This window comes from Saimiri boliviensis, chromosome 4 (assembly GCF_048565385.1).
Source record: "Saimiri boliviensis isolate mSaiBol1 chromosome 4, mSaiBol1.pri, whole genome shotgun sequence".
Classification (NCBI taxonomy): domain Eukaryota; kingdom Metazoa; phylum Chordata; class Mammalia; order Primates; family Cebidae; genus Saimiri; species Saimiri boliviensis.
The window spans coordinates 165,633,282-165,655,335 of NC_133452.1; the positions used below are offsets into that span (position 1 = coordinate 165,633,282).

Here is a 22,054-nt window from a genome sequence, read left to right on the forward strand (position 1 = left end):
CCGGGATGCCTGGGGACTCGCATCTGCGGCGACCCGCAGTTTCCTGTCCCGACCCTCTCTCTGCAGCTGTCGACCTCGACCTGCGGCTTCGAGCGCGGGACCTCGCTGACCCTGGCACCGAGGGGGCGGAAGCCGAGGGGCCTTAGGGTGCAAGAGCGGTCCTGCTCCTGCCGCCTCGGGAGAGAACCCCATCGACCGCTGACCGGGAAGGGAGGATTTTCCCGTTTCGGTGCAGCCCCGCCGGCGGGCGCCTTAGTGTTCCTGGAGAGAGGTGGGCTGGGACGTTCTTGACTTTAGGATGGGCTGGGGGAGGGGCGCCGAGGAGCATTTCCCACTTCACGTCGCGAGGTCGCAGACTGCATTTGCTGATGCATTTGCTGCATGTGCTGATGCATCTGCTGCATGAGCTGATGCATTTGTATTTGCTCGCTGTGATCTGGCAGGACCTTGCGGACTTAACCGAGACGAAAGTGGCCTACTTTGAGCTTCTCTGATCCTTAGGGGAAATGAGTGTCCAGAGCGAAAGAGGAGCAGAGTTCTGGCACTAGAATCCTTTAAACCTGGATTCAAATTCTGACGCCACCACTCTCCAGTTACGACTGAGGGCAATTTATTTTTTAACCTCTCCAAGCCTCTGTTTTCTCGTTTATTAACTCAGGCTAATAACGTGGTGCCTATTTCGTAGGGTGGTTTTGACTGTCAAGTGTGAGAATGCACGTGAGAACATTCTAAAGCCCTTTCCCTACCTTCCCCCTTGTCTGCTGTCACTCTCATCCATGTCAGACAACTGGAACTAATTAACCAACTTTCGCTTTTGTGAAGCATTAGTAAAGAAAAGTGAAGTTCAGGACTTGTAAAGGAGATTCTGAGATCCACAGAGATGCTCATCCCAGCACGTTATCCTCGCCTAGCGTCCGGCACATGGTGGGTGCTTGGTAAGTCCTTGAATGAATGAGGACGTACTTAGGAAGAAGGAATTACTGAGTAAGACTAGAACAGAAGGGAGAGGATGAATCAGATTGATTAGCTACTTGATAAAGAAAGGCAAACCATTTTTCCTGTCAGAAATGTATGGTGTATCTGCATATTTGAAGGGCTTGCCACTTGCTAGAACTGGGAGGGAGATCTCAGAACAGACACCTCAACTAAAGAAGCTTTAATCTGTTGATAGCAAATGTAACAATAGCAAGTAAATAAGAATGTGATCAGTGCAAAATAGAATAATAGAGTCATGAGAGAGTTATTAGAATAATACACGAGTGTTTAGAGTAGTGAGCAATGAAATAAGTCCTTTGACTTGGGAGTGCAAGGGAATTGTGACCAGGGGTATGGAATAGGGAGAAGGTTATTCTGGAAGGCAATAAAAGGCAGACAGGACACTAGTGGTAGAAACAAAGGAAAACAGTTGTCTATCAATGTCCGTCAATGGGGGAAGATTACATATGACATATGCTATTAAGGAATACCTTTCAACGGTTAAAATGATAATCAGTGACAAAAGGAGTGTCAGTACAATATATATTTCATTTTTCTTGAAAAAATGCATATGTAGATGTAATTTGGGGGGTATTTGTGCAGGAAAAGGATGCACTCCAAACTTGACAGTGATTACTCCATGTCAAAAGTTGTGAAATTCCTACCCTACTTGCAAGGTAATAATTTAGCTTGCCATAGTTTTATGGATACTAAGAGAAGACACTGGACTCCCGTGTCAGAGACAGAAGACTTTATTATTTAATAACACAGGCATCATGAGCTTTATATTCCCTCATTGCCAAAGCTTATGTTCCCAAAGCCCACAGCGGGGGCTAAGCTCGGCCTTCTTCTCCTAGCATAGAACAGTGGGTTTGCATACTAGCAGAGGTATTCTAAGCTTAGGAAGCCTAAGAGTGAACCTTGCCCCAGTGTGAGCCATTATCTTTATTATCCTGATCAGGAAACAAATGTGCTATAGAAGAAGATACAAACATCCTTGAAAAGCTAACCTGAAAGAAAAATCTACCATAAGACTAGAAGTAATTTGAGAGACCATTAAAGAACTGTCTCCCAACATTCTAGGTAAATAGCAGTTGAGGGTAGAAGTGTCAGCTTTTAAAAATTATATATAATTCTATATTGATTTTTATCATTTTTTTAATTTTTAAAAATACAAAAAATAAAAGGCAAGCAGAGAAGTTTAAATTTTACTTGGAGATAAGGAACCACCCAGAGTTAGTGATTGGGAGAATGATAATGATATTTAAGGACCACGTCTTGGATAGTTAGGAATACTATCTCATAGCCACATAAGTATTGTGTTGCAATCACATAGGTGTGATGTAATTAGAACTGAGGATGCTGGTTACATTAATGGAGAAAAGTAACATTTCAAAGGAGAAATCTGGCTCTGACAATTTCTCCTTTATCTCATATTTCATTGAGTAAACCAAGGAAGCCTCTTAAGCCTGAATAACTTAGAAATTGGTGATATTATCAACCATTCTAACGGTTATGTGGTGGTAACTCATTGTGGTTTTAACTTTGCATTTCCCTGATGAATAATGATTACTTTTTAATGTACATACTGGCCATGCATTTATCTTTTGTAAAGAAAGTGTTCAAATCTTTTGCCTATTTATGTTGGATTATCTTATTCATTAAACTTTGAGAGTTCTTTATATGTTCTGGATACTAGTTCTTTGTCAGATAGATGTATTACAAATATTTTCCAGTGTGTAGTTTTTCTTCACTTTCTTAATGGTGCTTTTTGATGAGAAGATTTAAATTTTGATGAGAATTTAAATTTAAAAATTTGTAGTCAAATTTATTAATTTTATCTGTTGTAATCAGTGCCTGTGTGTCCAGTTTGAGGAAACTACCTATGGCTTGCCACTTTTACTTCCTATGTGTACACAACTTTGTACATAGTATGTGCAGTCATAGTTGTGTGCACATTGCTTTTGTACAACTACATATCTGCACAACTTCAGATTTAAAAATTTATTATTTATTTGTTTGTTTATGTTGAGACAGAGTCTTGCTCTACTGCTCAGGCTGGATCTCGGCTCACTATAGCCTCTGCCTCCCAGGGTCATGTGATTGTCCCGCCTCAGCCTCTGGAGCAGCTGGGACTACCGGGGCCCGCCACCACACCCGACTAATTTTTCTATTTTTTGCAGAGAGGGGGTTTTGCCATGTTGGCCGGGATGGTCTCAAACTCTTGAGCTCAGGTGATCCTCTCGAGGCTTCCCAAAGTGCTGGGATTACAGGTGTGAACCACTGCACTCAGCCAAAAAAAAAAACTTTTTAATGTAAAAAAAGAAACTGAAAGAGTTCTAGTCTGACACCAGTTACTTCCAGTTACCATCCCAGCTGGAAGGCATCAGCTGTGAAATAAAGAGCAAAAATAAATACTATTAAATACCACCATGTGCCGGACGCCTGTGCGGTGGTGAAGGAGTTCAGGAGCATTGTAGCTTCCTTGTGCTTTTTATTTACTTGTTTTCATGTGATAATTAGATGACAAAACCCTTAAACCAAAACAACCTGGTTAGTACACAAAATACTGAGAAGTTAGTAATTGGGAAGGGTTAGAAACATTGGTGGTGGCTACCAGTAGGAGCAGATAAAGAGAGATATTAAGGTGCAAATTGAAGGAGCCCTGATAATAAATACGTGGTCGGGAAAGGCGTTGAAGTAAATAAATACGTGGGACCTAAACCACAAAAAATAACACATCCCACAACCTCCACCCCTGAAATCCTTTTAGTCTGAAAAGTTAAAAGCACTAATGCAACAGGTACCATGGCAAGTACCATGCCACAGAGATTTCACAAAACTGAACTGTGAGGAGCAGGAATTCCTCACGAAGTTTGGAGTCGATGTGGGAGGGCTGGATTATATTTATGAGTCGAGAACAGTAAAGTACAGGGTATGTACAAACGCGAGTCGTTAGCATCCTAAGGATTCACGAGGTGCTGCTCCTCCAACACCTTCCCAGCCTCCTGTTCACAGCTCCGGCTTTCTCACTTTCTCACGTCGGATATCGGCCCCGAGGTGACCGTGGCTACTGCCAGCGAACGCGCAGAGCTGCACGGGCACACAAGGCGGAGGGGACACCAAAGTCCGTTATTGCCCAGCACGTCCACTGCCCCAGCGACCGCGCAACCCTGAGGCATGCAGAGGCGAGAGGAACCCTGGGCCCAGCACGCCGCAGGTGAGGGGCGTGGTGCTTTGGTACCCTCAGTTGCCCGACCATAGAGCTTTTAGACCTCCAAGACTCCTAGAGAGCTTCCGGAAGTGCCTTTGGGGCAAGATGCGTGCTGGCCGGTGCTGTGCCTCCGCTGATTTGGGAAGTTAGTGGCCGGAGGGGCAGGTCGAGTGTAATTCTCGTCCCCTTTTCTCCCCGACCTCCTTCCCTGTCTGTTTATCTTTTGCAGCCTCCCTTCCCCACGCCGGGCCGCCTCTGCAACTCACAGTGAGTACGGTCGGGCTCTGGGCCGGAGGAAAGTGGGTGCTTTGTGGCTGGATCAGGCCGCAGCCGAGGACAGGCCTGAGGGGTCCGCAGAGGGGCCTGTGCGGTGGTCGGCGCCGGGGAACGATGCCGACGCCTTGTGCTGGTGTAGGCAGAGGACGTGCCCGCGAATTGCCCTCGAACTTTTTGCGAGGGAACACTTTCTATGACGGTTCGCTTTCTCCATAGCTAATCGTTTTGTGGTATGATTTTGTAGTCGATCGTATTTATTTTAAAATGGGGAACTGCCCCCCCATGTTATTTTTTATCCAGCTATTTCCAGGGTCAGAATTGTTTTCATTTAGCACTATTTTGCGTTTCGGTCACAAAAAAAGTTCTCATTTAAAAAAAAAGAGGTTATTTTGCTTTTGGAAGCCCCAGTTATCCACAAAAATCCATTTTTGCTGTTAATTCTGCTTTCTTTAGTGTATTAAGAAACTGGTGGTGTGTTGACTGGATAATTGTACAAAAGGGTTTTTTGTTTTTGTTTTTTGTTTTTTATATCTGTAATACAGAATTCAACATTATCAGAATGCCTGTTTCATTTGTTAAAGCAAACTGAAGTTAGCCAACGCGGAACTCTGGGAGGGGCCCCATTTCCAAAACTGGTTAGTAATGAGTAATTTTTGTCAGGCTACTTTGCCACCGCCACCTTTAAAAACATTTCTGTTTTTGTTAGTTCCGTTGAGTATATTTACGTAGCAATCATTGTTTTAGCAAATGTATACATGTTTTGAATTTCTGTTGTGAAATGTAAAATGTCATAGATGTTAATTAAAACTTTCAGCTAATGCAATTTGAGATAACAGTAAAGCATAGAAAATGTAAAAGAAAAATGTAAGGAGAAATTGTAAAAATCAATCTATATTTACGCAGTGCTTACCAACTTAATACAGACGTGTGTACAAAACTAAGAGGAAGTACATAGTGGAGTAATTTTGCACTCATTTATTTGTAAGTTGTAATTCTCAACAATAGCTGATTAGAGAGGGAAAAGACTAAAAAATGGAAAATTAGCCACTAAGTAGAATAATCAAGATGGGCAATGGACAAGACCTGTTGGCTTATTTGGTATTAAAAAATCGACAAACCTGAAAATTAGCTGGCTTTCATCAGTGTCACTATTGAGACTTTAATGCCACATCAACACTATAAAGTTCTTGAATGCTGCACACTTCACATTAAAATAATTTATAGGCTTCTGTACTGGTGAGCAACACTGCTCTCAAGCCTGAGCGACATAGTGAGACCCTGTCCCTAAATAATATTAATAATAATAATAAGTATTTTATAGCCATTATTGATGAGGATTGCCCAGTAATGGATGGCCAATTGTTCAGTAGTTAAAAATGAACCTTGGCTTAAAGGAGATTTACAAGAAAGCAAGATAAGACTATCACCATATAACATCACATTCTAAACCGTTAGAATTTATGTCCCATGTAATGACCTTTAAGTTTTTAGCATTAAGCCATAAGTAGCTTTTTTAAGAAAATGTAAATTTGTTAAATTGTAATTGATTTAAAAAATTATTTTAAAATGAACTAAGAATTTTATAATTATCTTAAATTATAATGTATTCAGACAGAAACAAATAGATAATTTGTTCAAACCAGATTGACTACCCTTTCTCAACAGAATTTCAGCATCTTCCTCAGATTCACTGTTCACCCAAATCTCACTATTCTAGCCAATTCTTCCACTTTTCTGTAAAGTCATCATCAATGAATTTGACCCCTGATGTTAATTGTTATATTTAACTATATATTTTGCTCCTTAGTACTTCTAATCTGTAGTTTACTCCCCATCCCGTTGTTTCTGGCCTTGTCTGACTTTTAAAATAATTTTCAAATTCCCTTCCTTTTCTGTACACACTCTCTAAATAGAATTTGTGTGTTTGTCTTTAACGTTCCTGGCATTCTTGGATGGCCTTTGAGTCTGTGAACTCTGCTGAAATTGAATGTAAAATTTTGTGTTTATGAACATTTTGCTGGAAAGAAGTTCTGTGTTTTCTTTAAGTTGAAGAGTCTAAACCAACTGCCCCCCTACCACCTCCAAAAAAAAATGAAAAGTTAAGCACTGCCTTGATGATCCATATTGGGAACTATATGTACAGTACTCTGATTTTATTCCTAAGTACTTTTCTTTTCTTTGTGGACTATAGGTCTCTGGTTTTATCTTGATGTTAGCATCTCATGCCAACTGGTTTTAGGTGTGCTACCTTTATTTAACGCTGTTCTTCATTTTGTACGGTGTTGCCTGAAATACAAAGATAATGATCACCTTCACCAACAAACATTTGCACATTCTCACAATGCAATAAGTCCTATATTTGGACCATATAAAAAATGCTTTGGTAGGAATGACAAATGGCAGGGGAATGACAGAGAAGAACTCATCAAAAAGGTAATAGATAAATTACTGTTAACAGTTGAATGGTTTTAGCTAGACCAAGATTTATCAACCTTGGAATTGACACTTTGGGCCAAATAATAATTTGTGGTGGGGGCTGTGTTGAGCATTGTAGGATCCCTGGCCTGTATACACAAGATAATAGTAGCAACCCTTCCCTCCAAAGTCATGACAACCAAAATATTTACAGGCATTACTAAAGGTCCCTGGAATGGGGGTAAGGATGATATTGCCAACAGTTTTGAACCACTGAGCTGCAGTAGAGAACTCTGTAGTCGAATGGAAGTATGAGGAAGCTACAGCCCAAAAGGCTTTATGAAAGTGAGTTTAAAGTAGTTAAAAGCCAGGTAGGTTTACATTTATAAAGGGCCTTGCATACTGTGCTAAAGAATTTTCTTCCCTATTGAAGTATTTTCAGGAGGTGAGTCATATTACATGTTTTTTCAAAAATCTCCCTGGCAGTTTAGGGCTACTGTAAAAAAAAAAAAAGTTTCACAAAATTGGTAGTTTTAATACAGTAGACACTTACTGTCTCATAGGTAGGGAGGCTAGATGTCCAAAATCAGGGTGTTGCCAGGGCCATGCTCTTCTAGCTTCTGGTTGTCACTGACAAACTTTGGCATTCCTTGGCTTGCAGCTGTATAGCTCTATCTTTGCTTCTGTTGTCACTTAGCTCTCATTCATCTGTGTGTCTGTGCCTTCACATGATCTTCTCCTTTCTGAGAGTCTGTCTCTGTGTCTTTTCGTCATTTCTCATTTTGAAAGTGTGCCGGTCATACTGGTTTAATAGCCTGCCCATTTCAGTATAACTTCATCTTAACTCGATTACATCTACAAAGCCCATATTTCCAAATAAGGTCACATTCACAGGTACTGGAGGTTAGGACGTCAGCGTATCTTTTTGGAGGACACATTTTAATCCACAGCAGACAACATTGTGGAACACGAATAGGAAAAAGCATAACCAAGATTACCACTGCAATTCTAGGTAAGAGATGATGTCAATACCAAAGATAGAAATCATAGACGTATATTTCACAAAGAAATGGGATCATGGAGTTGAACTTTTTTTGGATGTCAGGTGTTGTTTGTAAACCTGACTCTTACAAGAAATATAAACATATTCTGTGTTGGCTGTTGTAAATATGGCTAATATTTTTTGATTCTGTTAATAAGATAAAGATACGGATCTTTGCCCATGGGGAAAATACAATTAAGTTATGAAGTCAGAATTCCTTTGGAACTAATAAGTATACAGTTACAGGAACAGTAACGTTAAAGCAGTACACATTTAAGTAACAGAGGTATAGAATGAGAGGAAAATAACTTCCAACTGGAGTCACCGGAAAAGGATTTTAAAGGTGACGGTATTTTATCTTGTCCTTTAAGAAGATAGTGTTGGTACTGTTGAAAGAAGTCAAAGAAGACTTCAGCGGAGAGACACATTGTGGTCATGGAATGGAAGACTCAATATTGTTAAGATATCAGTTGTCCCTAAACTGACCTATGGATTCAGTACAATACAATTCAAGGATTTTTTTTTTTTTTTTTTTTAGAAATAAATACACTGATTCTAAAATATGTATCAATAGACAACAGAAGTAGAAAAGTCAAAATGATTTTGAAAATGAACAACAAAGTTGCAAGACTCACGCCTACTTGATTTTAAGATTTTAAAAGTCACACAATCAAGACAGTTCTGTATTGGTGAAAGAATAGATGCATAGGTCAATGAACAGGATAGAGATTCAAGAAATAGACCCTTATGTATACATACATATAGTGAACTGATATTTGACAAATATAGAAAGTTACATGGATAAAAGGAGAAGCCTTAAAATGATCCTCCAGCCATACCTCAGATTCTATATAAAAAATTAACTCAAAATGGATCATAGGCGTAAATGTAAAACCTAAAACTTTTAGTAAAAAACAGGAGAAAATATTTACGACCTTGGATTAAGCAAAGATTTCTTAGTTGTGACACCAAAAGCACAGTCTCTAAAAAAATATGAAATTTTGTTCTTCAAAAGGCCCTGTGAAAAGAAAGAAAAAGAGAATACTTACAAATTACATACCTCATAAAGGACTTGGGTCCAGAGTATATAAGGAACTCTCAAAACTTAATTTTAAAAACTAATTTAAAAAATAGGCAAAAGTTATGGACAAATACTTTACTAAAGAAGATATATAGATGTTAAACACCTAAAAAGATGCTCAACATTATTAGTAGGGAAGTACATACTAAAACCATATGAGATATTAAAACTGTGATGAGTTGCCACTATACATACACCTATTAGAATATCTAAAATTAAAAACAAAAACAGTATCAAGTGCTGGTCAGAATGGTGAGCAACTCTAATACTCATATATGGAATAGTGGAATGCAAAGTGCTTTGGAAAATGGTTTCACAGTTTTTATAAAGTTATACATGTATGTATTTTATGACAAAGCAATTTTACCTCTGAATATTTGCCCAAATAAAGTGAAAACTACATTCACACAAAAACTCATGTAGATGTTTATAGTGGCTTTATTCATATTAATAAAAAATAAAACAACTCAGATATTGCTCAACTGGGAAATGGAGAAACATTTAAACATTCATCTACATAAGGAACAAACTGCTGCTACAGTGTTGATAAAAACAAGTGTATTGTGCTGTGTAAAAGATGCCAGACTCAAAAGCCTACATACTGTATGATTTTATTTATGTGAGATTCTGGAAGTTCGTTTAGTGTGGTGGGAGTAGACTTTTGGGTTGTAGGTGTTGATAGGGCATTCAGGTTCCTTGGAGTGCTCCATAGAGAGTTCTTGAATTGGAGGTAAGGTCCACAGTAGAGGAAATCAGCCTTGAGATAGGAGGAAAGATAGGGAACACAGGTAGGATGAGGAATGTTAGGTGTAGAAGAACAGAGTGTTAGGAAAGTTTTTTGACAGTACCTTGAATTAAATTGTATAGAAATTAGTCTCATCTGTTAAGAGTAAGAGAAAGGTTGAGAGCTGAAGTGTGTAGAACCAGTTTAGTACAGCTGGTATAACAAAGGCTAAAAGGGGATAAGTGAGTGTCCCTGAAGGCCAGCTGAGATTAAACACAGAATTGCAACTACGTGGTTTCCTGACTTTGTTTAGCCATGTTCCACATCCCCAAACATGGTGATGAAAGCAGAAGGAAGGGGTTTTTCTATGGATGGTTTGCATGACTGGCATGGCAGAAAGTTAAGGAGGTAAGTAGTTATTTCTGGAACAGGGAGGAGGATCATTTAATTGCCTGAGCCATGAAGTCCATGTCACGATAAGGAGCTTGTTAAGATACAGTAGTAAGTTACAGTGACTTTTGACTTGCCTTAACACTATTATATTTTCTTCATGAAGAAGTACCCTTAGAAAAAGAGACCCTCAGAAGAGTCTTCTCTTAAGAAGATAAAGAAGGTAGTGGAAACGAGCCTCCTGAGCTTTTCAGGCCATAAATGGCTGAAGAAACAAGAAAGCCTTCAGCCCCATCCTCACCAAACCAGACGCCTGAAGAGGATCTTGTAATCGTCAAGGTAGAGGAGGATCATGGTTGGGACCAGGAATCTAGTCTGCATGAAAATAACCCTCCTGGCCACGAACTGTTCCGCCTGCGCTTCAGGCAGTTATGCTATCAGGAGACACTAGGACCCCGAGAAGCTCTGATCCAACTACGGGCACTTTGCCATCAGTGGCTGAGGCCAGATTTGAACACCAAGGAGCAGATCCTGGAGCTGCTGGTGCTGGAGCAGTTCTTAACCATCCTACCTGAGGAGCTCCAGACTCTGGTTAAGGAACATCAGCTAGAGAACGGAGAGGAGGTGGTGACCCTATTAGAGGATTTGGAAAGGCAGATCGATATACTAGGACGACCAGTAAGTAGAAGGAGGTGTGCATGCTGTGACTGTGGGAGTCCTGGAAGCTCGGTTAGAGGGACATAGGCATGATAGTGGGAGAGCCAATGATTATCATCAGTTTCTGCTTGATAAGGATGAAAATAGTTTTAGTATAGTATGGTTTGTAAAGTTCTTTTTACTTCATAAAGGCTGTAAATTTTTTTTTTTCATCATAACACCGTACAAATGTATTGTTCCTGTTTGCCAGATGGGAACTTGATGCATAGGGAGCTTAAGTTACATTTTTGAGGGCACCCAAATAATTAAAGATAAATTCGAGAAATCGGGCTTTCTAGTTCCTTATTAAAGGATTTTTCTACTGCATAGCACTGGCTTTATGTTTGTTTGTTATTTTCCTCCATCCTCTGCTTTAGGAGCACAAAATATTGTTGTTCTGTGTAGCAGGGAAGGCATCAGCAGAAATCTTTTCCTTTAGTACTGAGCAAAAATGATGCCTTTCTTTCTGTGCTAGTCTGCATATTTGTGTTCCTTACTGTCTCTAAGAAGTAAGGGAGATTCTACTGCTTCCTTCCCCAAGCATATAACCATATAGAGGTGTTCTTGGTCCTCTTTCATTGTTCACTACATTTCTCAAAGGGATTCCTTATTATCCAAATGTCTGTTGTTTTTAGGTGTCAGCTCGTGTACGTGGACATAGGGTACTCTGGGAGGAGGTAGTACATTCAGAATCTGCACCAGAGCCTCCAAGTACTCAGCTCCAATCTGAGGCAACCCAGCATAAATCTCCAATGTCCCAAGGGTCACAAGAGAGAGGTGAGTAGCCAGATTTCATTGATGACAATTGGGGGAAGATGAAAGAAAAGTCCATTTGGGATACCTATCTAGTTCCTGAAGAACCAAGAACTGAAATCCTGTTTACAGACCACTCCCAATGTCTGTGTTTAAATGTTTAGGCTTCAAATATAGACTGTTCATCCTAGTGGCAAACTCATGAACAAATCAAAGAATTCGAGTATTTTTTATGTATTTACATATTTCTGTTACCCCAGTACATTTACAACATAGGCGTTTTTGAGTTTATGCTGATATTGTCAAACCACTTTATTTGGAAATATTTCAGTATGTATTTCCTCTGACAAGAGCATTTCTTAGGTATCCTAAATAAATCATTTTGTAAATTTATCACAATTAAGAAATATAATATTGCTACAATACTAATAGTAGGTCACGGTTCATATTTTGTCAGTTGCCCCAATTATGTTCTTTCTGGTCCAGAATATAGTCTGGTATTGCACTTGGTGGTTAGTTGTCATGTCTCTTTAGTCTTCTTTAATTTGGAATAGTTCCTTGGCCTTTCTTTTTTTGAACAGTACAGTTGTGTTATGTTGTAGAATGGCTGCAATTTGGATTTGCGTGATGTTTGCTCATGTTTACAATGAGGTCGTATATTTTTGGCAGGAACACCTCACCCTGCCAAGGATACATGACATAAGTCTTAACAAGAGATGCCGTACCCCTTCTCAGGTGTACAACAGGAATTTGTCCTATTATTGGTGGTGTTATCTTTGATGACTTGGTTAAGGTTATTCTTGCCAGATTAATCATTGTGTAGTTACTGTTTTTCCCTTTGTAACTAATAAGTAACTTTTGGAAGATACCCTTGAGTGTATGTAAATATCTTAGTCCTCATTAAACTTGTGTTGCTAAAACACTAGTTTTAGTGTTCATTGGTGCTTCTCTACTGACTTAGTGATTACTAGAATGGTTATGAAATAGTGATTTCTTAACTCTGTCATTCCTTCTACATTTCTTTATTGTAAAGAAGAGTGTTCTCTTCTCCCAATTTTATGGCTTTTATTATCAATATGGACCCATAAATTCCTATTTATTCCATAAGTATTTTCTTACTGTCTTTATTTTGTTTTTGTTTGGTCTTTGAGACAGTCTCACTCTGTCATCCAGACTGGAGTGCAGTGGCACAATCTCAGCTCACTGCAGCCTCTGCCTCCTAGGTTCCAGCAATTCTTATGCCTTAGCCTCCCTAGTAGCTGGGTTTACAGGTGCATGCCACCACACCTGGCATTTTTGTATTTTAGTAGAAACGAAGTTGGCCAGGCTGGTCCCAAACTCCTAGCCTCAAGTGATCCTCCTGCCTCAGCCTCCCAAAGTGTTGGGATAACAGGCATGAGCCACTGTGCCTGGCCAATGTCTTTATTTTGATGCTAAATAATCTGAGATTTGGCCATAGAAGGCCCCTTCAGTCTGGTTCTTGTGTCCTCTTGACATTTTCCCATCATTTCTTAAATTTTTTTACTTTATTGCAGAATGAGATGTTCCAGTATCATCTTCCCCTGCATTTCATATGTTTTCATTTATATGATTTAGAGTAGTTTATATTTATGCATTTTTTATATTTCTAAAGAAACATTAAAACACTCTTAATAATTCTTGTCTGAAGTCCTGAAGCTTGTTGCCTGAGATATAGTAATCTATATTTTAATAATAAGCTGTTTGATATCTGAAGAAAGCAAATACTGGAAGCCATAGTAGACATTACAGAAAGGTAATGAATTAATAGAGATTAATTCTGATACTTAGTTTGCCAAGAGATCAGAACCTAAGGAAATACTGTATACAAGCACAAAGATAGAGGTAATTTTGGGCCGGGTGTGGTGGGTGGATCACTTGAGATCAGGAGTGAAGACCAGACTGGCTAACATGGTGAAACCCCATTTCTACTAAAAATACAAAAAATTAGTCAGGTGTGGTGGGGTGCATCTGTAATCCCAGCTGTTCGGGAGGCTGAGGCAGGGGAATCACTTGAACCTGGAAGGTGCAGGTTGCAGTGAGCCAAGATCATGCCGTTGCACTCCAGCTTGGGCAACAAGAGCAAAACTCTATCAAAAAAAAAAAAAAGAAAAAAGGTAGTAGTTTTGATGGTAGAGAAGAAACTGAAAGGCGATTCCTATTAGGAAACCAGTATACTTTCTGTTTTTTAGTAGAACTTCAGCCTGACTTCAGGGACATCAGCATGACTATGCTTTGTGGGACAACCATACATATAGGCTCAGAATCTAAGATATCAGTACTTCTTGTGCAAAATTTTTGGCACACATGTATAACTGCTGAAATACAAATAATTTGGAATAGGTGAGTGCCAGCCCCCACAACCACAGGACAGGGCTAGTCTCATTCATAGCTCCTTTCTCCTCTCAGCCATGTCTACTTCTCAGAGTCCTACTTCTTCCCAGAAAGGAAGTTCTGGAAACCAGGAGATGACAGCTACACTTCTCACAGCAGGATTCCAGGTGAGTTGTGCTCTTTGTCATTGAAACTCCATAGCTTGGCAGTGTTTGTGGCATCTGCCCAATATCTAGTCTGTCTAGTTTGTAGCAGTACCTACTTGTCTCAAAAATTCTTTTGCCTAGGGACAGATTGATCCTGAATTTCCCCCAATAAATCTCATGCGTTTTCTTCTTCTTCCTGGCTATTCAGATCTCTTTACATAGTATATTCCCAAGTCTTAATCCTCTCCCAGTACTGATGGATCTCTCAAACTCTAGGTTTGAGCTGTGAAACAGTCCAGTCCCCAAATGGGGATCTTGTTTTGTTTCAGACTTTGGAGAAGATTGAAGATATGGCTGTGTCCCTTATTCGAGAGGAGTGGCTTCTTGATCCATCACAGAAGGATCTGAGTAGAGATAACAGGCCGGAAAATTTCAGAAACATGTTCTCCCTGGGTAAGGAGAGCTGTCATTATTATTGTCATTTTAGATTTTTTTGTTTTGTTTATTGTTTATGTGTATGGTAGCTACAACCTTTCTGAAAGACATAGTTGAGTTTAAACTCAGGATCCAACAGAGGGTTATACCGTTGAGACTTCTTGAAGTTTTACATGAAACTTCTGTTCTCTTGTCCAGAACTTTCTTACATTTTGTACCTTGGTACTAGCATGTTTGCCATTGGGGAACTGACATCTCACAGATACTCTCTGAGTTCATACATTTCCACTCCAAGTTGTCATGGGACTCCTATGTAGATTTTTCTCACATAAATTAATTGTACGTTCTCCTTTTGATGACTATTTAGGGGCATTTGCCCATTTCTATCCTGCTAATTAGTTCCTTTAGTAGTTCCGTATTCCTTCTCACTCCCCAATTTCACCTCACCTCAGTTGATCCTTTCCTGACTTTAGTTCCCCTTCCAATAACTCTCTTTTTTTAATGGCACCTTTTTCCTAGTTGACTAGCTCATATTAAGCAAAGTCACTATTAAGAAGCCATTTTGGAGATAGAAGTTTTGTGTTTACTTTTAGGTGTTCCATGTGTACTTTCCTTTTCCCCTATCTTCAGTTTCTCCTAGCATAAAGAGTAAGAAGTGACAGTGGCTTGATATTTATTTTTTACATTTTAATTTCAGGTGGTGAGACCAGGAGTGAGAACAGGGAATTGGCTTCAAAACAGGTAATATCTACTGGAATCCAACCACATGGAGAGACAGCTGCCAAATGCAACGGGGATGTTATCGGGGGTCTTGAGCATGGAGAAGCCCGAGACCTTCTGGGCAGATTAGAGAGGCAGCGGGGAAATCCCACACAAGAGAGACGACACAAATGTGATGAATGTGGGAAAAGCTTTGCTCAGAGCTCGGGCCTTGTTCGCCACTGGAGAATCCACACTGGGGAGAAGCCCTATCAGTGTAATGTGTGTGGTAAAGCCTTCAGTTACAGGTCAGCCCTTCTTTCACATCAGGATATCCATAACAAAGTAAAACGCTATCACTGTAAGGAGTGTGGTAAAGCCTTCAGTCAGAACACAGGCCTGATTCTGCACCAGAGAATTCACACTGGGGAGAAGCCGTATCAGTGCAATCAGTGTGGGAAGGCTTTCAGTCAGAGTGCAGGCCTTATTCTGCACCAGAGAATCCACAGTGGGGAGAGACCCTATGAATGTAATGAGTGTGGGAAAGCTTTCAGTCATAGCTCACACCTCATTGGACATCAGAGAATCCACACTGGGGAGAAGCCCTATGAGTGTGATGAGTGTGGGAAAACCTTCAGGCGGAGTTCACATCTTATTGGTCATCAGAGGAGCCACACTGGGGAGAAACCCTACAAATGCAATGAGTGTGGGAGGGCCTTCAGTCAGAAGTCAGGCCTTATTGAACATCAGAGAATCCACACTGGAGAAAGACCCTATAAATGTAAAGAATGTGGGAAAGCTTTCAATGGGAACACTGGTCTCATTCAACACCTGAGAATTCACACAGGGGAGAAGCCCTACCAATGTAATGAGTGTGGGAAAGCCTTTATTCAGAGGTCAAGTCTCATTCGACATCAGAGAATTCACAGTGGTGAAAAATCTGAATCTGTAGGAGTTTAGGAACAGCTTCAGTTATAGTTTGAGCATTATTCAGCATTAGAGAAACCACACAGTGGTGAGAGGTCTTTCAGTGTACTAAAAGGCAGAAAGGTCATTGCAACTTTAGTGCCAGAATCTATAGTGGTGGCAAAGTTAGAATAGCTTTTTAGTAATTTGGGCCCAGTGCCTTCATGATTGATTAGCTTGACTGTCTTTGAAAGTATCTGATGGAGCTCCTGATGGTCTAATGTATCCTTTAGAAATTTAAAATAGCATTAGAGCAAGTTGCTTGTCATGGCTTGAGGCACTTAATTTTGTCTTTTGGGTGAGTAGCTATAGGATTGAGAGAGGCTGCTACTCCTAGTTCCTCTGCTTATTCCTATCTCCTGTGATCCCCCTCCCATTTATTCCCTTGAAGGTGCCCTTGTATTCCTAATCTGATCTAAGAAGCTGCTCTAGAGTCAGAAGTAGCTTCTGTATGAAACTTATATTTGTATGTAGCTTTCTAGAAAAATTTTTACAGACACTTAATGTATTTATGCTTAAGTGTGCATTTTTTTATTCTAAATTCCCTCTAGTCAGTGGGAATTTGTATTCCCATACAAACTCAGAATGCTATATTTTTTAACAGCACTCATTTTTCTTCATATATGACCTTCACTGACTCCATTGAGTCACTGACCATTCATACATATCCTTCACCACCCCCAGTCCCAGTACCTGTGTCAGCATCGGAAGTGGGCACACTAGTGACGGTTATGGGAGTTAATACAGAGAAAGAAGTGAGTGGAAACTCAGCCCAGATGTTCTTGAGCCTGAATAGTTACACACTTTGGTGACTTACGACTCTCCTTCCACCTCCCCACTGTACACTGTGGTACAAATAGATGTTTGCACTAACCTAGTTATGGCATCAGATAGGAGATGGAGACAGAGGTGCTTTAGGAAGACAAAACTCCTTATAAAGAATGTATACTCATCCTTTTTGGCCCATTACAGTACTGCTTTCTCAGGTTCTTATCAGCCTGTGCAAACTCCCTGACAAGATAGTCTGTCACTCCTGTCATTACCTTGTACCCACCTCTTTAGATGGCCTCAGCACCTCACTCATTATTCTCCATCTGTTTCTTGCCATTAGTTTATATGACTTTAATATCCACAGTGATAATCTAATACCTTACCTTACAGTTTTTCATTCTTTTGAAATCTGGTGCACTCCATCTGTAATCCATGTCTGTAATCTACCAACAAAGATATACTATTAAACTCACTATCATCAGGTACTATATTTCGTCTTTGAGGCTTTCACTATACCAAGGAATACTGTATAAAGTAATGAGGCTTGTTTAAAGTAACATGCCAGAACTTACGCATCCAGTGTGGGTTATCACTTATTATTCCCAAGTACTGTTATACCAATAGTACTACTATATGCTTCCAGATATTTGGAACACTCTTAGAATTCCCATTTAATAAACAATATGAGAAAACCCTCTGTTACACTTCATTTTAATCATTTGAGTAGCCAGTTATTTACCAGAGTTGGAATTGAGTAATTTTTGGCTTACCAAAATTTACCTTCAAACTTAAAATTGATTCCATTAAACCTATTCGGAAGAAAATTATATAGGTTTTGGTGAAAAGTTCATGATTTCACCCTGTGACTGTCCTGAAAAGGAATAACAGTTAATCATATAATTTTTTATTGATAGATCAAAAAAAGCAATCAAAATCTTTCCTCATAGAGGACCACCTTTTGAATCATAAATTCTTTCCCTATAACTTTCCTTCTCTGCCTCCCTAAAGCCTTGATCACCAACAACATCATAGTTAATCTACATCAATTTCATTAAGCAGTTGGTGAATGAAGGCACCCATCATTTGTCACATTGGTTTTCAACAGTCCTTTTCATTATCATTTATTTTCTTATCCTCCCTTCTTTTGTTTCTTACTTTGATTTATAAGTTGCCATTCCTAATTTCTTTGTACTTGAAATTTCAAGAAACCAAAAACAAGTAAATCTGGTTGTATCTAGACCTTCACTCTCTGTTTTCAGTTGTGCCTTACCCTTGGTAAGATACTGATTCTTCCTGGTGCCAGTACTACCTTGTAAGCAAATCCTAAGTATGATCGGTACATTGTCAGAAGGAAAATGTGTGTGTGTGCACATGTGTATGTACACACACACCTGCTGTACACTTTAGAGCAGGCGTCCCCAAACTTTTTACACAGGGGGCCAGTTCACTGTCCCTGAGACCGTTGGAGGGCCGCCACATACTGTGCTCCTCTCAGTGACCACCAATGAAAGAGGTGCCCCTTCCTGAAGTGCGGCAGGGGGCCGGATAAATGGCCTCAGGGGGCCGCATGCGGCCCATGGGCCATAGTTTGGGGACACCTGCTTTAGAGGAACAGTTCCCTTCTATTCCAATAAAAAGCCCTTTTAGCAAAGCAACATAATAACAAGATTGGGTGCATTCAGCGTGGTATGGCCATAGACCAGAGCAACATACTGAAATATGCACAGATGTACCAGCTAAAGTCTCTTTATGCATCAGTATTCAGAATAATGTATAGCCAGATTACTTAAACCTCAGAATTACTAAGCATCTGGCATAAATCAGAGAAAATAATATGACTAGAAAAATTAATGTTATAGTGGGGTATGTGAAAAGACTGTGTCTTGAAAGAATTATCAAAGCTGATACAGCACATACATAGAATTAGCCAAATAGTATAACACAATAGAAAAAAGCTGTGGATCCTTTGAGGACATCAGCAGAAGTCATTCTTTGTCTCAAGTTCACACTCTTAGCATAGAATATTGTTGACTAGGCCATATGACATTTTGAGCTCTTAAACTGTGAATGGCATGCATTAAGCCCCTTTATCCTACAGATTCTATCTTTATGCTCATCTGAAATGAATGGTTCATCAGTACTTTTTCCTCCTATCTTAAGCTTCTCATTTTAGGACCTAACATGATAAGGTGGTTCTTCCATACTCTTAATGCCATTCAGCATAGCCCTGGAAGAGGCATATTGGGTTTCAGAGATTTTGTCTATCGGGCAAGGTGCAGTACTGGAATGTGGTGGTTGATTCCCATACAGAGCAGTTAACTTCACTCTTGGTTCTGAGTCTCCAGATAATAAAAGCTGACATTTATTGAGCACTTAGTGTGTACCCAACCCTGTTATGCCTTTCTCAGGGTAATGATAGGTGTATTAGTCTGTTCCCATGCTGCTAATAAAGACATACCTGAGACTGGGTAATTTATAAAGGAAAGAGGTTTAATGGACTCACACTTCCACATGGCTGGGGAGGCCTCACAATCATGGCAGAATGCGAGGAGGAGCAAATCATGTCTTACATGGATTGCAGCAGGCAAAGAACTTGTGCAGGGGAACTAAACTTCTCTTTATAAAACCATCAAATCTCATGAGACGTATTATCACAAGAACAGCACAGGAAAGTTCCGCCCCCAAGATTCAGTTACCTCCCACTGGGTCCCTCCCATGACACATGGGAATTGTGGGAGCTACAATTCAAGAAGAGATTTGGATGGGGACCCAGCCAAACCATATCAGTAGGTATTATTTTATCCCCCGGTTTATAGATGAGGAAACGGAGGCTTAGACAGTTGAATGAGCTGATGGATGTCACACAGCCAGTAAGTGATACAACAGATTCTGACCCACAGGGTTTGGTTCTAGAGCCTGTGCTCCTGACTACTGTGCTATGCTGCCTATGATGAACATAGTAATTCTAGCCAGCTGTTTAAAAATATGTAGGCCTTGTTATGGGGGGTAGGGGGAAGAGAATATCGAGTAGAGTGCAAATATGTTACAATTACTGGAAAATTGGTTGAAAATGCCCTTTTGGGTTATAATTATATTATCTTTAAGTGTTGATGCTTTGTAGTACTACAGAGTTAAATTGTGCAAATAAAACATATTTAATAGAGTAACTGGGAGGATAAAGCAGTAATAAATTCAAATATATTTTTCTCTAAACTGCCTAAGGGAAAGTAGAATTGTGGAGGAAAATGAAATATCCATGTACCAGGCCAGGCAGATGGTCACTTAGAATGGCACTAGTCAATTCATCTACAGCATAAAATGTGAACTACTTTCAACCTCATTGCCCATTTCCAACTACCATTCTGTTTCTCCTCTATTGCTCTATCGGTCATGAGTTTTCAAACATGTCTTCCATTTCTCAATCCCCCTTTTTCTCAACCCCCACTTTACATTAATCTGTTCCTTAAACAACTTCTTACTGGCTTTTATACATGGCGTTCCAGTGAAATGTTCTTAGACTCACCTGTGGGCAAATAGTAAGGCCTTTCTTTTTTTTTTTTTTTTTAAGTTCTTGTCCTTTTTGATCTAATTTATATTTTATATTGTTGGATCATCCCTCCTTTGGCTTGTATGATCCTTTTTCTCCAATATCTGGCTTTTTTTTTTTAACTGATCTTTCCCATTCCCTCTTCTCCCCTTCTCCAGAGAATACTCTCCCTGTCTTACTTTTTTTATTCACTTCATCTTCGTTCTTTTCTTTTATTTCTTTCTTTTGAGATGGAGTCCCACCCTATTGCCCAGCCTGGAGTGCAGTGGTGCGATCTCTGCTCACTGCAACCTCCGCCTCCCGGGTTCAAGTGATTCTCCTTCCTCAGCCTCCCGAGTAGCTGGGATTACAGGCATGAACCACCACACCCAGCTAATTTTTGTATTTTTAGTGGAGACAGAGTTTTACCATGTTTGTCAGGCTGGTCTCAAACTCCTGATTCGCCCGCCTCAGCCTCCCAAAGTGCTGGGATTACAGGTGTGAGCCTCTATGCCTGGCTCACTTCATTATCTATACTCCTATTTATCCATTTTGATTGTTTTTTGTTTATACCTACTATTTGTATTCAAATGACTTCATTTTTCCCACTCTGTGGGTCAGTTTGTGACTTTTGGAATTTTCCACAGGTACCTATACAACTTGGTATTTGAAAACAGAATTCATTATCATATACACCAAACCCCCATTTTCTTTTTAAATAGGCCTCATTGCCTAATTCCTTTGTCCTGAAAAGTGTCACCACCCTTCATATTTTTACCCCAACCTTGGAGTTACCCTTTTCTACTCTCCATTCTCCCATGTCCAAAAACTTGCTGTCAGTCCAGTTTTTAATCAGTTTTGTCTTTGAGGCTTGATCTCGAATTTCTCTCATCTCTGTATAGCCTTTCATATAGATAAGAAGCCCAGGTTACTGTAATTCTTTTTTTCCAATTTCTTTGCTCTCAGGATCCCCATCTTGTATAAAGTTTACAAGGTAATCCTCCTGAAACTCCATTTTTACAATATCTAATTTTCACTAAGTAACACTCAGTAGATAATTCCTGTCAAGCAGTGGTGTTCCAAATTAGCCATTACCTCTGTGCTTATTAGTTGTCAGCCTTCATTACTGTTTAGCATATTCACCTTGATTCAACAGATTCATACTTCCTACGGCCTCTGCTGATGGCTTACCAGCTCTTGCCTCTGTGCCTTTCTCATGCTGTTATTTTTGCTTAGATTGCTCTTTGGTCCCAGCTATGTTCATCACTCCCTTCAAAGCCTGGCTATCTTTATATCTTCTGAGCGAGCTCTCCCTGATTGACATCACCTCATGTGGTGGCCTCCCTCATTCTGTGCTGCCTCAGCACTTACCTTTTGAGTTTGTACTGTCTCCACGCACTTACTAATATGTTGCTTTGTAATTATTTTCTAGCACTCTGTTACTGTTTCGTATTTGTATTTATTTCCAAAATTAAATTGTAAGCTCCTTGAGGGCAGGAAAAATTACTTTTATATTTGTATCTCTGCACCCCTTAATGCCTAGTATAGTGCTAAGCACATAGTAGGCGTTTAATAAATGCTTGTTGAAGTATT

The 22,054-nt window shown here is 39.8% G+C and overlaps 1 protein-coding gene across 8 annotated transcripts; it reads left to right on the forward strand.

Annotated features, from left to right (window-relative positions):
• Nucleotides 1-57: 57 nt before the first annotated feature.
• On the forward strand, nt 58-22,052 carry LOC101042268 (zinc finger protein with KRAB and SCAN domains 8). Of its 8 annotated transcripts, XM_074398576.1 has the most exons (9): nt 58-271; nt 823-935; nt 3,980-4,195; nt 4,419-4,456; nt 5,008-10,795; nt 11,449-11,590; nt 13,994-14,085; nt 14,394-14,517; nt 15,197-22,052. In XM_074398576.1, the coding sequence occupies exons 5-9, from the start codon at nt 10,379-10,381 to the stop codon at nt 16,156-16,158; spliced, it is 1,737 nt and encodes a 578-aa protein (XP_074254677.1). In that variant the 5' UTR covers nt 58-271; nt 823-935; nt 3,980-4,195; nt 4,419-4,456; nt 5,008-10,378; the 3' UTR covers nt 16,159-22,052. The 8 variants fall into 8 exon arrangements, with proteins under 8 accessions (XP_074254677.1, XP_074254676.1, XP_039318643.1 ...); XM_074398575.1 differs by lacking the exon at nt 58-271 and having other exon boundaries at nt 307-935; XM_039462709.2 differs by lacking the exon at nt 58-271 and having other exon boundaries at nt 307-935; nt 10,284-10,795.
• Nucleotides 22,053-22,054: the final 2 nt, after the last annotated feature.